This window comes from Dendronephthya gigantea, unplaced genomic scaffold (assembly GCF_004324835.1).
Source record: "Dendronephthya gigantea isolate DGI-Jeju-01 unplaced genomic scaffold, DenGig_1.0 000104F, whole genome shotgun sequence".
Taxonomy (NCBI): domain Eukaryota; kingdom Metazoa; phylum Cnidaria; class Anthozoa; order Malacalcyonacea; family Nephtheidae; genus Dendronephthya; species Dendronephthya gigantea.
The window spans coordinates 195,798-210,368 of NW_021163114.1; the positions used below are offsets into that span (position 1 = coordinate 195,798).

The 14,571-nt window shown below is 35.1% G+C and overlaps 1 protein-coding gene across 2 annotated transcripts in view; it reads right to left on the reverse strand.

The window, feature by feature from the left end:
- The window catches only part of LOC114534643 (fibrillin-1-like), a 95,798-nt gene that overhangs the window by 73,332 nt on the left and 7,895 nt on the right, over positions 1-14,571 (reverse strand). For both annotated transcript variants that reach the window (XM_028556112.1, XM_028556113.1), the window contains exons 12-29: positions 14,119-14,244; positions 13,501-13,626; positions 12,249-12,374; positions 10,938-11,063; positions 9,735-9,860; positions 9,027-9,152; positions 7,841-7,966; positions 7,137-7,262; positions 6,558-6,683; positions 5,937-6,062; positions 5,230-5,355; positions 4,646-4,771; positions 4,023-4,148; positions 3,316-3,441; positions 2,733-2,858; positions 2,111-2,236; positions 823-948; positions 201-326 (exon numbers count right to left, since the gene is read on the reverse strand). In XM_028556112.1, coding sequence (XP_028411913.1) covers positions 201-326; positions 823-948; positions 2,111-2,236; positions 2,733-2,858; positions 3,316-3,441; positions 4,023-4,148; positions 4,646-4,771; positions 5,230-5,355; positions 5,937-6,062; positions 6,558-6,683; positions 7,137-7,262; positions 7,841-7,966; positions 9,027-9,152; positions 9,735-9,860; positions 10,938-11,063; positions 12,249-12,374; positions 13,501-13,626; positions 14,119-14,244 — 2,268 coding nt within the window. The remainder of the gene's footprint in view (positions 1-200; positions 327-822; positions 949-2,110; positions 2,237-2,732; positions 2,859-3,315; positions 3,442-4,022; positions 4,149-4,645; positions 4,772-5,229; positions 5,356-5,936; positions 6,063-6,557; positions 6,684-7,136; positions 7,263-7,840; positions 7,967-9,026; positions 9,153-9,734; positions 9,861-10,937; positions 11,064-12,248; positions 12,375-13,500; positions 13,627-14,118; positions 14,245-14,571) is intronic.

Here is a 14,571-nt window from a genome sequence, read left to right on the forward strand (position 1 = left end):
GATCATAGCCGAAAACAAAGGAGATACTTCATTGTTGTCGTACTTAGCAAAAGAAGCTATAGGTACCATGGAAACCTGTCCATTTCATATAGTCTAAACGAGACGCTTCAATTTTTTATTGTGTATCAAAGTTTAAATTCCCTCAATATCGCGTTAAATAATATATTTAGTGCACCTGGCTTCTTAATTGACAAACTCACCAGAACAATCAATGTAACCATCGCCAATGTACCCGTTCATACATTCACAAGTATAATTTCCTTTAGTATTTGTGCACGTAGCATTTTTGTGGCAAATGTCAGGAGTTTTTACGCATTCATTCACATCTAAACCGTGCAAACAATTATGTTTAAATACACTTTTGGATATTTGCATCACCATATAACCAAATGATATCGCGTATACCATATATGTCGTATAACCTTTAAAATGTTTAATTTCAACACACGTATGCTTACGTCACATAATAATCAGCATTTTCCCGTTTAACTTTATTGGGGGAAATTGATCAAATTATTTAAGATTTATTACGTCCGGTATTAACGATTTGGCGGACCAGTCATTCGGCGAAAGGTTCGCGCAGAGTTGTATAGAAAACACCTATGGATATATGGGGAAGCTTAACATGCTTTTTTGAAAGCTGTTCAAAAAAATACCACTATGGCGGGCTGAGGATGGCTGAAACTCCACGAAATATTTCTATAACCATTTCTCATCTCCATATGCAGATAAATTTTCACTTTTCCATTCCTAGCTTATAGACTTTCCTTCACTTTCTAAATTTATTCCCTTTTATTAGATTTCTTTTATCTGAAAACGCACCAGAACAATTATGTCTACCATCCCCAATGAATCCTTCCAAACAATGACAGGAATAACTTCCTTCAATATTTGTGCACGTAGCATTCTTGTGGCAAATGTCAGGAGTTTCCAAGCATTCATTCACATCTAAACCGTGCAAACATTTGTGTTTAAATACACTTTTGGATATTTGCATCATAATATGACCACAGGATATCATGTGTGTACTAATTCTTATAACCATTAAAATGTCTTCGACATGTGTAGGCCTACGTCACATAATTATCAGCATTTTCCTGTTTAACTTTATGAGGGGAAATTCATCAAATTATTCAAGATTTATTACGTCCGGTATTCACCATCGCTACGATGTTGTATAGAAAACACATTTAGATATGAGCGAACTTAACATGCTTTTTTCAAAGGTGTTGAAAAAAATACCATTTCGGCGGGCTTTGGATAGCTGAAAGTCCTCGAAATATTTCTATTTATTTCTCCTCTCAATATTCAGATAAACGTTCACTTTTCCATTCCTAGCTTAGAGGCTTTCCTTCACTTTCTAAATTTATTCCCTTTTATTAGTTTTCTATTATCGAAAAACTCACCAGAACAATTATGTCTACCATCCCCAATGAATCCTTCCAAACAATGACAGGAATAACTTCCTTCAATATTGTGCACGTAGCATTGTTGTGGCAAATGTCGGAGTTTCCAAGCATTCATTCACATCTAAAAAATGTTAGCAATCCATTGAGAAACCACCGCCACGTTGTAATTTGCGCTATTATACCAACAAGAAATCCGCAGAAAAGACAACATTAAAGGATTTTTCATACAGGAATGTTTCATGTGAACACGAAATCAAGAGTAATTTCTAGTTTTTTAGCTAGATACGGAGGTGGAATTAAAACGAGGCTTAAATGTGTCATTTCACCACAATTTGGATATCTAAGATTATAGTTGTTCCATGCAGTTGCCAAGGCAAACTCCACCCAAAAGACCATAATTATTGACCACGAAACAATGCAAGAAGAAATATAGCGCCTGTTTTAAATTTTATATGACTGTATTTACATGGTGCGTATAGGATTTTGGGGTGGAAACAGCCCGATCATAGCCGAAAACAAAGGAGATACTTCATTGTTGTCGTACTTAGCAACAGAAGCTATACGTACCATGGAAACCTGTTCATTTCATATAGTCTAAATGAGACGCTTCAATTTTTTATTGTGTATCAAAGTTTAAATTCCCTCAATATCGCGTTAAATAATATATTTAGTGCACCTGGCTTCTTAATTGACAAACTCACCAGAACAATCAATGTAACCATCGCCAATGAACCCGTTCATACATTCACAAGTATAATTTCCTTTAGTATTTGTGCACGTAGCATTTTTGTGGCAAATGTCAGGAGTTTTTACGCATTCATTCACATCTAAACCGTGCAAACAATTATGTTTAAATACACTTTTGGATATTTGCATCACCATATAACCAAATGATATCGCGTATACGTGATTTGTCGTATAACCTTTAAAATGTTTAATTTCAACACACGTATGCTTACGTCACATAATAATCAGCATTTTCCCGTTTAACTTTATTGGGGGAAATTGATCAAATTATTTAAGATTTATCACGTCCGGTATTAAGGATTTGGCGGACCAGTCATTGGGCGAAAGGTTCGCGCAGAGTTGTATAGAAAACACTTATTGGTATATGGGGAAGCTTAACATGCTTTTTTGAAAGCTGTTCAAAAAAATACCATTATGGCGGGCTGAGGATGGCTGAAACTCCACGAAATATTTCTATAACCATTTCTCATCTCCATATGCAGATAAATTTTCACTTTTCCATTCCTAGCTTATAGACTTTCCTTCACTTTCTAAATTTATTCCCTTTTATTAGATTTCTTTTATCTGAAAACTCACCAGAACAATTATGTCTACCATCCCCAATGAATCCTTCCAAACAATGACAGGAATAACTTCCTTCAATATTTGTGCACGTAGCATTCTTGTGGCAAATGTCAGGAGTTTCCAAGCATTCATTCACATCTAAACCGTGCAAACAATTGTGTTTAAATACACTTTTGGATATTTGCATCATAATATGACCACAGATATCATGTGTGTACTAATTCTTATAACCATTAAAATGTCTTCGACATGTGTAGGCCTACGTCACATAATTATCAGCATTTTCCTGTTTAACTTTATGAGGGGAAATTCATCAAATTATTCAAGATTTATTACGTCCGGTATTCACCATCGCTACGATGTTGTATAGAAAACACATTTAGATATGAGCGAACTTAACATGCTTTTTTCAAAGGTGTTGAAAAAAATACCATTTCGGCGGGCTGTGGATAGCTGAAAGTCCTCGAAATATTTCTAATTATTTCTCCTCTGAATATTCAGATAAACGTTCACTTTTCCATTCCTAGCTTAGAGGCTTTCCTTCACTTTCTAAATTTATTCCCTTTTATTAGTTTTCTATTACCGAAAAACTCACCAGAACAATTATGTCTACCATCCCCAATGAATCCTTCCAAACAATGACAGGAATAACTTCCTTCAATATTTGTGCACGTAGCATTCTTGTGGCAAATGTCAGGAGTTTCCAAGCATTCATTCACATCTAAAAAATGTTAGCAATCCATTGAGAAACCACCGCCACGTTGTAATTTGCGCTATTATACCAACAAGAAATCCGCAGAAAAGACAACATTATAGGATTTTTCATACAGGAATGTTTCATGTGAATGCGAAAACAAGAGTAATTTCTAGTTTTTTAGCTAGATACGGAGGTGGAATTAAAACGAGGCTTAAATGTGTCATCTCACCACAATTTGGATATCTAAAATTATAGTTGTTCCATGCAGTTGCCAAGGCAAACTCCACCCAAAGACCATAATTATTGACCACGAAACAATGCAAGAAGAAATATAGCGCCTGTTTTAAATTTTATATGACTGTATTTACATGGTGCGTATAGGAATTTTGAAGTGGAAACGGCCTGATCATAGCCGAAAACAAAGGAGATACTTCATTGTTGTCGTACTTAGCAACAGAAGCTATAGGTACCATGAAAACCTGTTCATTTCCAATGGTCTAATTGAGACGCTTCAATTTTTTATACCGTGTCAAAAGTTTAAATTCCCTCAATATCGCGTTAAATAATATATTTAGTGCACCTGGCTTCTTAATTGACAAACTCACCAGAACAATCAATGTAACCATCGCCAATGAACCCGTTCATACATTCACAAGTATAATTTCCTTTAGTATTTGTGCACGTAGCATTTTTGTGGCAAATGTCAGGAGTTTTTACGCATTCATTCACATCTAAACCGTGCAAACAATTATGTTTAAATACACTTTTGGATATTTGCATCACCATATAACCAAATGATATCGCGTATACGTGATTTGTCGTATAACCTTTAAAATGTTTAATTTTCAACACACGTATGCTTACGTCACATAATAATCAGCATTTTCCCGTTTAACTTTATTGGGGGAAATTGATCAAATTATTTAAGATTTATCACGTCCGGTATTAAGGATTTGGCGGACCAGTCATTGGGCGAAAGGTTCGCGCAGAGTTGTATAGAAAACACTTATTGGTATATGGGGAAGCTTAACATGCTTTTTTGAAAGCTGTTCAAAAAAATACCATTATGGCGGGCTGAGGATGGCTGAAACTCCACGAAATATTTCTATAACCATTTCTCATCTCCATATGCAGATAAATTTTCACTTTTCCATTCCTAGCTTATAGACTTTCCTTCACTTTCTAAATTTATTCCCTTTTATTAGATTTCTTTTATCTGAAAACTCACCAGAACAATTATGTCTACCATCCCCAATGAATCCTTCCAAACAATGACAGGAATAACTTCCTTCAATATTTGTGCACGTAGCATTCTTGTGGCAAATGTCAGGAGTTTCCAAGCATTCATTCACATCTAAACCGTGCAAACAATTGTGTTTAAATACACTTTTGGATATTTGCATCATAATATGACCACAGAATATCATGTGTGTACTAATTCTTATAACCATTAAAATGTCTTCGACATGTGTAGGCCTACGTCACATAATTATCAGCATTTTCCTGTTTAACTTTATGAGGGGAAATTCATCAAATTATTCAAGATTTATTACGTCCGGTATTCACCATCGCTACGATGTTGTATAGAAAACACATTTAGATATGAGCGAACTTAACATGCTTTTTTCAAAGGTGTTGAAAAAAATACCATTTCGGCGGGCTGTGGATAGCTGAAAGTCCTCGAAATATTTCTAATTATTTCTCCTCTGAATATTCAGATAAACGTTCACTTTTCCATTCCTAGCTTAGAGGCTTTCCTTCACTTTCTAAATTTATTCCCTTTTATTAGTTTTCTATTACCGAAAAACTCACCAGAACAATTATGTCTACCATCCCCAATGAATCCTTCCAAACAATGACAGGAATAACTTCCTTCAATATTTGTGCACGTAGCATTCTTGTGGCAAATGTCAGGAGTTTCCAAGCATTCATTCACATCTAAAAAATGTTAGCAATCCATTGAGAAACCACCGCCACGTTGTAATTTGCGCTATTATACCAACAAGAAATCCGCAGAAAAGACAACATTATAGGATTTTTCATACAGGAATGTTTCATGTGAATGCGAAAACAAGAGTAATTTCTAGTTTTTTAGCTAGATACGGAGGTGGAATTAAAACGAGGCTTAAATGTGTCATCTCACCACAATTTGGATATCTAAATTATAGTTGTTCCATGCAGTTGCCAAGGCAAACTCCACCCAAAAGACCATAATTATTGACCACGAAACAATGCAAGAAGAAATATAGCGCCTGTTTTAAATTTTATATGACTGTATTTACATGGTGCGTATAGGAATTTTGAAGTGGAAACGGCCTGATCATAGCCGAAAACAAAGGAGATACTTCATTGTTGTCGTACTTAGCAACAGAAGCTATAGGTACCATGAAAACCTGTTCATTTCCAATGGTCTAATTGAGACGCTTCAATTTTTTATACCGTGTCAAAAGTTTAAATTCCCTCAATATCGCGTTAGATAATATATTTAGTGCACCTGGCTTCTTAATTGACAAACTCACCAGAACAATCAATGTAACCATCGCCAATGAACCCGTTCATACATTCACAAGTATAATTTCCTTTAGTATTTGTGCACGTAGCATTTTTGTGGCAAATGTCAGGAGTTTTTACGCATTCATTCACATCTAAACCGTGCAAACAATTATGTTTAAATACACTTTTGGATATTTGCATCACCATATAACCAAATGATATCGCGTATACGTGATTTGTCGTATAACCTTTAAAATGTTTAATTTTCAACACACGTATGCTTACGTCACATAATAATCAGCATTTTCCCGTTTAACTTTATTGGGGGAAATTGATCAAATTATTTAAGATTTATTACGTCCGGTATTAAGATTTGGCGGACCAGTCATTGGGCGAAAGGTTCGCGCAGAGTTGTATAGAAAACACTATGGTATATGGGGAAGCTTAACATGCTTTTTTGAAAGCTGTTCAAAAAAATACCATTATGGCGGGCTGAGGATGGCTGAAACTCCACGAAATATTTCTATAACCATTTCTCATCTCCATATGCAGATAAATTTTCACTTTTCCATTCCTAGCTTATAGACTTTCCTTCACTTTTCTAAATTTATTCCCTTTTATTAGATTTCTTTTATCTGAAAACTCACCAGAACAATTATGTCTACCATCCCCAATGAATCCTTCCAAACAATGACAGGAATAACTTCCTTCAATATTTGTGCACGTAGCATTCTTGTGGCAAATGTCAGGAGTTTCCAAGCATTCATTCACATCTAAACCGTGCAAACAATTGTGTTTAAATACACTTTTGGATATTTGCATCATAATATGACCACAATATCATGTGTGTACTAATTCTTATAACCATTAAAATGTCTTCGACATGTGTAGGCCTACGTCACATAATTATCAGCATTTTCCTGTTTAACTTTATGAGGGGAAATTCATCAATATTCAAGATTTATTACGTCCGGTATTCACCATCGCTACGATGTTGTATAGAAAACACATTTAGATATGAGCGAACTTAACATGCTTTTTCAAAGGTGTTGAAAAAAATACCATTTCGGCGGGCTGTGGATAGCTGAAAGTCCTCGAAATATTTCTAATTATTTCTCCTCTGAATATTCAGATAAACGTTCACTTTTCCATTCCTAGCTTAGAGGCTTTCCTTCACTTTCTAAATTTATTCCCTTTTATTAGTTTTCTATTACCGAAAAACTCACCAGAACAATTATGTCTACCATCCCCAATGAATCCTTCCAAACAATGACAGGAATAACTTCCTTCAATATTTGTGCACGTAGCATTCTTGTGGCAAATGTCAGGAGTTTCCAAGCATTCATTCACATCTAAAAAATGTTAGCAATCCATTGAGAAACCACCGCCACGTTGTAATTTGCGCTATTATACCAACAAGAAATCCGCAGAAAAGACAACATTATAGGATTTTTCATACAGGAATGTTTCATGTGAATGCGAAAACAAGAGTAATTTCTAGTTTTTTAGCTAGATACGGAGGTGGAATTAAAACGAGGCTTAAATGTGTCATCTCACCACAATTTGGATATCTAAAATTATAGTTGTTCCATGCAGTTGCCAAGGCAAACTCCACCCAAAAGACCATAATTATTGACCACGAAACAATGCAAGAAGAAATATAGCGCCTGTTTTAAATTTTATATGACTGTATTTACATGTGCGTATAGGAATTTTGAAGTGGAAACGGCCTGATCATAGCCGAAAACAAAGGAGATACTTCATTGTTGTCGTACTTAGCAACAGAAGCTATAGGTACCATAAACCTGTTCATTTCCAATGGTCTAATTGAGACGCTTCAATTTTTTATACCGTGTCAAAAGTTTAAATTCCCTCAATATCGCGTTAATAATATATTTAGTGCACCTGGCTTCTTAATTGACAAACTCACCAGAACAATCAATGTAACCATCGCCAATGAACCCGTTCATACATTCACAAGTATAATTTCCTTTAGTATTTGTGCACGTAGCATTTTTGTGGCAAATGTCAGGAGTTTTTACGCATTCATTCACATTTAAACCGTGCAAACAATTATGTTTAAATACACTTTTGGATATTTGCATCACCATATAACCAAATGATATCGCGTATACGTGATTTGTCGTATAACCTTTAAATGTTTAATTTCAACACACGTATGCTTACGTCACATAATAATCAGCATTTTCCCGTTTAACTTTATTGGGGGAAATTGATCAAATTATTTAAGATTTTTACGTCCGGTATTAACGATTTGGCGGACCAGTCATTGGGCGAAAGGTTCGCGCAGAGTTGTATAGAAAAACCTATGGATATATGGGGAAGCTTAACATGCTTTTTTGAAAGCTGTTCAAAAAATACCACTATGGCGGCTGAGGATGGCTGAAACTCCACGAAATATTTCTATAACCATTTCTCATCTCCATATGCAGATAAATTTTCACTTTTCCATTCCTAGCTTATAGACTTTCCTTCACTTTCTAAATTTATTCCCTTTTATTAGATTTCTTTTATCTGAAAACGCACCAGAACAATTATGTCTACCATCCCCAATGAATCCTTCCAAACAATGACAGGAATAACTTCCTTCAAATTTGTGCACGTAGCATTCTTGTGGCAAATGTCAGGAGTTTCCAAGCATTCATTCACATCTAAACCGTGCAAACATTGTGTTTAAATACACTTTTGGATATTTGCATCATAATATGTCCACAGGATATCATGTGTTACAATCTTATAACCATTAAAATGTCTTCGACATGTGTAGGCCTACGTCACATAATTATCAGCATTTTCCTGTTTAACTTTTGAGGGGAAATTCATCAAATTATTCAAGATTTATTACGTCCGGTTTCACCATCGCGATGTGTATAGAAACACATTTAGATATGAGCGAGCTTAACATGCTTTTTTCAAAGGTGTTGAAAAAAATACCATTTCGGCGGGCTGTGGATAGCTGAAAGTCCTCGAAATATTTCTAATTATTTTCTCTGAATATTCAGATAAACGTTCACTTTTCCATTCCTAGCTTAGAGGCTTTCCTTCACTTTCTAAATTTATTCCCTTTTATTAGTTTTCTATTACGAAAAACTCACCAGAACAATTATGTCTACCATCCCCAATGAATCCTTCCAAACAATGACAGGAATAACTTCCTTCAATATTTGTGCACGTAGCATTCTTGTGGCAAATGTCAGGAGTTTCCAAGCATTCATTCACATCTAAAAAATGTTAGGAATCCATTGAGAAACCACCGCCACGTTGTAATTTGCGCTATTATACCAACAAGAAATCCGCAGAAAAGACAACATTATAGGATTTTTCATACAGGAATGTTTCATGTGAATGCGAAAACAAGAGTAATTTCTAGTTTTTTAGCTAGATACGGAGGTGGAATTAAAACGAGGCTTAAATGTGTCATCTCACCACAATTTGGATATCTAAAATTATAGTTGTTCCATGCAGTTGCCAAGGCAAACTCCACCCAAGAGACCATAATTATTGACCACGAAACAATGCAAGAAGAAATATAGCGCCTGTTTTAAATTTTATATGACTGTATTTACATGGTGCGTATAGGAATTTTGGGGTGGAAACGGCCTGATCATAGCCGAAAACAAAGGAGATACTTCATTGTTGTCGTACTTAGCAACAGAAGCTATAGGTACCATGAAAACCTGTTCATTTCCAATGGTCTAATTGAGACGCTTCAATTTTTTATACCGTGTCAAAAGTTTAAATTCCCTCAATATCGCGTTAAAAAATATATTTAGTGCACCTGGCTTCTTAATTGACAAACTCACCAGAACAATCAATGTAACCATCGCCAATGAACCCGTTCATACATTCACAAGTATAATTTCCTTTAGTATTTGTGCACGTAGCATTTTTGTGGCAAATGTCAGGAGTTTTTACGCATTCATTCACATCTAAACCGTGCAAACAATTATGTTTAAATACACTTTTGGATATTTGCATCACCATATAACCAAATGATATCGCGTATACGTGATTTGTCGTATAACCTTTAAAATGTTTAATTTTCAAACACGTATGCTTACGTCACATAATAATCAGCATTTTCCCGTTTAACTTTATTGGGGGAAATTGATCAAATTATTTAAGATTTATTACGTCCGGTATTAACGATTTGGCGGACCAGTCATTGGGCGAAAGGTTCGCGCAGAGTTGTATAGAAAACACTTATTGGTATATGGGGAAGCTTAACATGCTTTTTTGAAAGCTGTTCAAAAAAATACCATTATGGCGGGCTGAGGATGGCTGAAACTCCACGAAATATTTCTATAACCATTTCTCATCTCCATATGCAGATAAATTTTCACTTTTCCATTCCTAGCTTATAGACTTTCCTTCACTTTCTAAATTTATTCCCTTTTATTAGATTTATTTTATCTGAAAACTCACCAGAACAATTATGTCTACCATCCCAATGAATCCTTCCAAACAATGACAGGAATAACTTCCTTCAATATTTGTGCACGTAGCATTCTTGTGGCAAATGTCAGGAGTTTCCAAGCATTCATTCACATCTAAACCGTGCAAACAATTATGTTTAAATACACTTTTGGATATTTGCATCATAATATGACCACAGGATATCATGTGTGTACTATTTCTTATAACCATTAAAATGTCTTCGACATGTGTAGGCCTACGTCACATAATTATCAGCATTTTCCTGTTTAACTTTATGAGGGGAAATTCATCAAATTATTCAAGATTTATTACGTCCGGTATTCACCATCGCTACGATGTTGTATAGAAAACACATTTAGATATGAGCGAACTTAACATGCTATTTTCAAAGGTGTTGAAAAAAATACCATTTCGGCGGGTTGTGGATAGCTGAAAGTCCGAAATATTTCTATTTATTTCTCCTCTGAATATTCAGATAAACGTTCACTTTTCCATTCCTAGCTTAGAGGCTTTCCTTCACTTTCTAAATTTATTCCCTTTTATTAGTTTTCTACTATCGAAAAACTCACCAGAACAATTATGTCTTCCATCCCCAATGAATCCTTCCAAACAATGACAGGAATAACTTCCTTCAATATTTGTGCACGTAGCATTGTTGTGGCAAATGTCAGGAGTTTCCAAGCATTCATTCACATCTAAAAAATGTTAGCAATCCATTGAGAAACCACCGCCACGTTGTAATTTGCGCTATTATACCAACAAGAAATCCGCAGAAAAGACAACATTAAAGGATTTTTCATACAGGAATGTTTCATGTGAACACGAAATCAAGAGTAATTTCTAGTTTTTTAGCTAGATACGGAGGTGGAATTAAAACGAGGCTTAAATGTGTCATTTCACCACAATTTGGATATCTAAGATTATAGTTGTTCCATGCAGTTGCCAAGGCAAACTCCACCCAAAAGACCATAATTATTGACCACGAAACAATGCAAGAAGAAATATAGCGCCTGCATGTTTTAAATTTTATATGACTGTATTTACATGTTGCGTATAGGATTTTTGGGGTGGAAACAGCCCGATCATAGCCGAAAACAAAGGAGATACTTCATTGTTGTCGTACTTAGCAACAGAAGCTATAGGTACCATGAAAACCTGTTCATTTCCAATGGTCTAATTGAGACGCTTCAATTTTTTATACCGTGTCAAAGTTTAAATTCCCTCAATATCGCGTTAAAAATATATTTAGTGCACCTGGCTTCTTAATTGACAAACGAACAATCAATGTAACCATCGCCATGAACCCGTTCATACATTCTTATTTCTTTAGTATTTGTGCACGTAGCATTTTTGTGGCAAATGTCAGGAGTTTTTACGCATTCATTCACATCTAAACCGTGCAAACAATTATGTTTAAATACACTTTTGGATATTTGCATCACCATATAACCAATGATATCGCGTATACGTGATTTGTCGTATAACCTTTAAAATGTTTAATTTCAACACACGTATGCTTACGTCACATAATAATCAGCATTTTCCCGTTTAACTTTATTGGGGGAAATTGATCAAATTATTTAAGATTTATTACGTCCGGTATTAAGATTTGGCGGACCAGTCATTGGGCGAAAGGTTCGCGCAGAGTTGTATAGAAAAACTTATTGGTATATGGGGAAGCTTAACATGCTTTTTGAAAGCTGTTCAAAAAATACCATTATGGCGGGCTGAGGTGGCTGAAACTCCACGAAATATTTCTATAACCATTTCTCATCTCCATATGCAGATAAATTTTCACTTTTCCATTCCTAGCTTATAGACTTTCCTTCACTTTCTAAATTTATTCCCTTTTATTAGATTTATTTTATCTGAAAACTCACCAGAACAATTATGTCTACCATCCCCAATGAATCCTTCCAAACAATGACAGGAATAACTTCCTTCAATATTTGTGCACGTAGCATTCTTGTGGCAAATGTCAGGAGTTTCCAAGCATTCATTCACATCTAAACCGTGCAAACAATTGTTTAAATACACTTTTGGATATTTGCATCATAATATGACCACAGGATATCAGTGTGTACTATTTCTATAACCATTAAAATGTCTTCGACATGTGTAGGCCTACGTCACATAATTATCAGCATTTTCCTGTTTAACTTTATGAGGGGAAATTCATCAAATTATTCAAGATTTATTACGTCCGGTATTCACCATCGCTACGATGTTGTATAGAAAACACATTTAGATATGAGCGAACTTAACATGCTATTTTCAAAGGTGTTGAAAAAAATACCATTTCGGCGGGTTGTGGATAGCTGAAAGTCCTCGAAATATTTCTATTTATTTCTCCTCTGAATATTCAGATAAACGTTCACTTTTCCATTCCTAGCTTAGAGGCTTTCCTTCACTTTCTAAATTTATTCCCTTTTATTAGTTTTCTACTACGAAAACTCACCAGAACAATGTCTTCCATCCCCAATGAATCCTTCCAAACAATGACAGGAATAACTTCCTTCAATATTTGTGCACGTAGCATTGTTGTGGCAATGTCAGGAGTTTCCAAGCATTCATTCACATCTAAAAAATTAGCAATCCATGAGAAACCACCGCCACGTTGTAATTTGCGCTATTATACCAACAAGAATCCGCAGAAAAGACAACATTAAGGATTTTTCATACAGGAATGTTTCATGTGAACGAAAACAAGAGTAATTTCTAGTTTTTAGCTAGATACGGAGGTGGAATTAAAACGAGGCTTAAATGTGTCATTTCACATTCACTTTGATATCTAATTATAGTTGTTCCATGCAGTTGCCAAGGCAAACTCCACCCAAAACCATAATTATTGACCACGAAACAATGCAAGAAGAAATAGCGCCTGCATGTTTAAATTTTATATGACTGTATTACATGTGCGTATAGGATTTTGGGGTGGAAACGCCGATCATAGCCGAAAACAAAGGAGATACTTCATTGTTGTCGTACTTAGCAACAGAAGCTATAGTACCATGAACCTGTTCATTTCATATGTCTAATGAGACGCTTCAATTTTTTATATCAAAGTTTAAATTCCCTCATATCGCGTTAAAATATATTTAGTGCACCTGGCTTCTTAATTGACAAACTCACCAGAACAATCAATGTAACCATCGCCAATGAACCCGTTCATACATTCACAAGTATAATTTCCTTTAGTATTTGTGCACGTAGCATTTTTGTGGCAAATGTCAGGAGTTTTTACGCATTCATTCACATCTAAACCGTGCAAACAATTATGTTTAAATACACTTTTGGATATTTGCATCACCATATAACCAAATGACATCGCGTATACGTGATATGTCGTATAACCTTTAAAATGTTTAATTTCAACACACGTATGCTTACGTCACATAATAATCAGCATTTTCCCGTTTAACTTTATTGGGGGAAATTGATCAAATTATTTAAGATTTATTACGTCCGGTATTAACGATTTGGCGGACCAGTCATTGGGCGAAAGGTTCGCGCAGAGTTGTATAGAAAACACTATGGATAATGGGGAAGCTTAACATGCTTTTTGAAAGCTGTTGAAAAAAATACCACTATGGCGGGCTGAGATGGCTGAAACTCCACGAAATATTTCTATAACCATTTCTCATCTCCATATGCAGATAAATTTTCACTTTTCCATTCCTAGCTTATCGACTTTCCTTCACTTTCTAAATTTATTCCCTTTTATTAGATTTCTTTTATCTGAAAACTCACCAGAACAATTATGTCTACCATCCCCAATGAATCCTTCCAAACAATGACAGGAATAACTTCCTTCAATATTTGTGCACGTAGCATTCTTGTGGCAAATGTCAGGAGTTTCCAAGCATTCATTCACATCTAAACCGTGCAAACAATTGTGTTTAAATACACTTTTGGATATTTGCATCATAATATGACCACAGTATTACATGTGTGTACTAATTCTTATAACCATTAAAATGTCTTCAACATGTGTACGCCTACGTCACATAATTATTAGCATTTTCCTGTTTAACTTTATGAGGGGAAATTCATCAAATTATTCAAGATTTATTACGTCCGGTATTCACCATCGCGACGATGTTGTATAGAAAACACGTTTAGATATGAGGGAGCTTAACATGCTTTTTTCAAAGGTGTTGAAAAAAATACCATTTTGGTGGGCGGGCTGTGGATAGCTGAAAG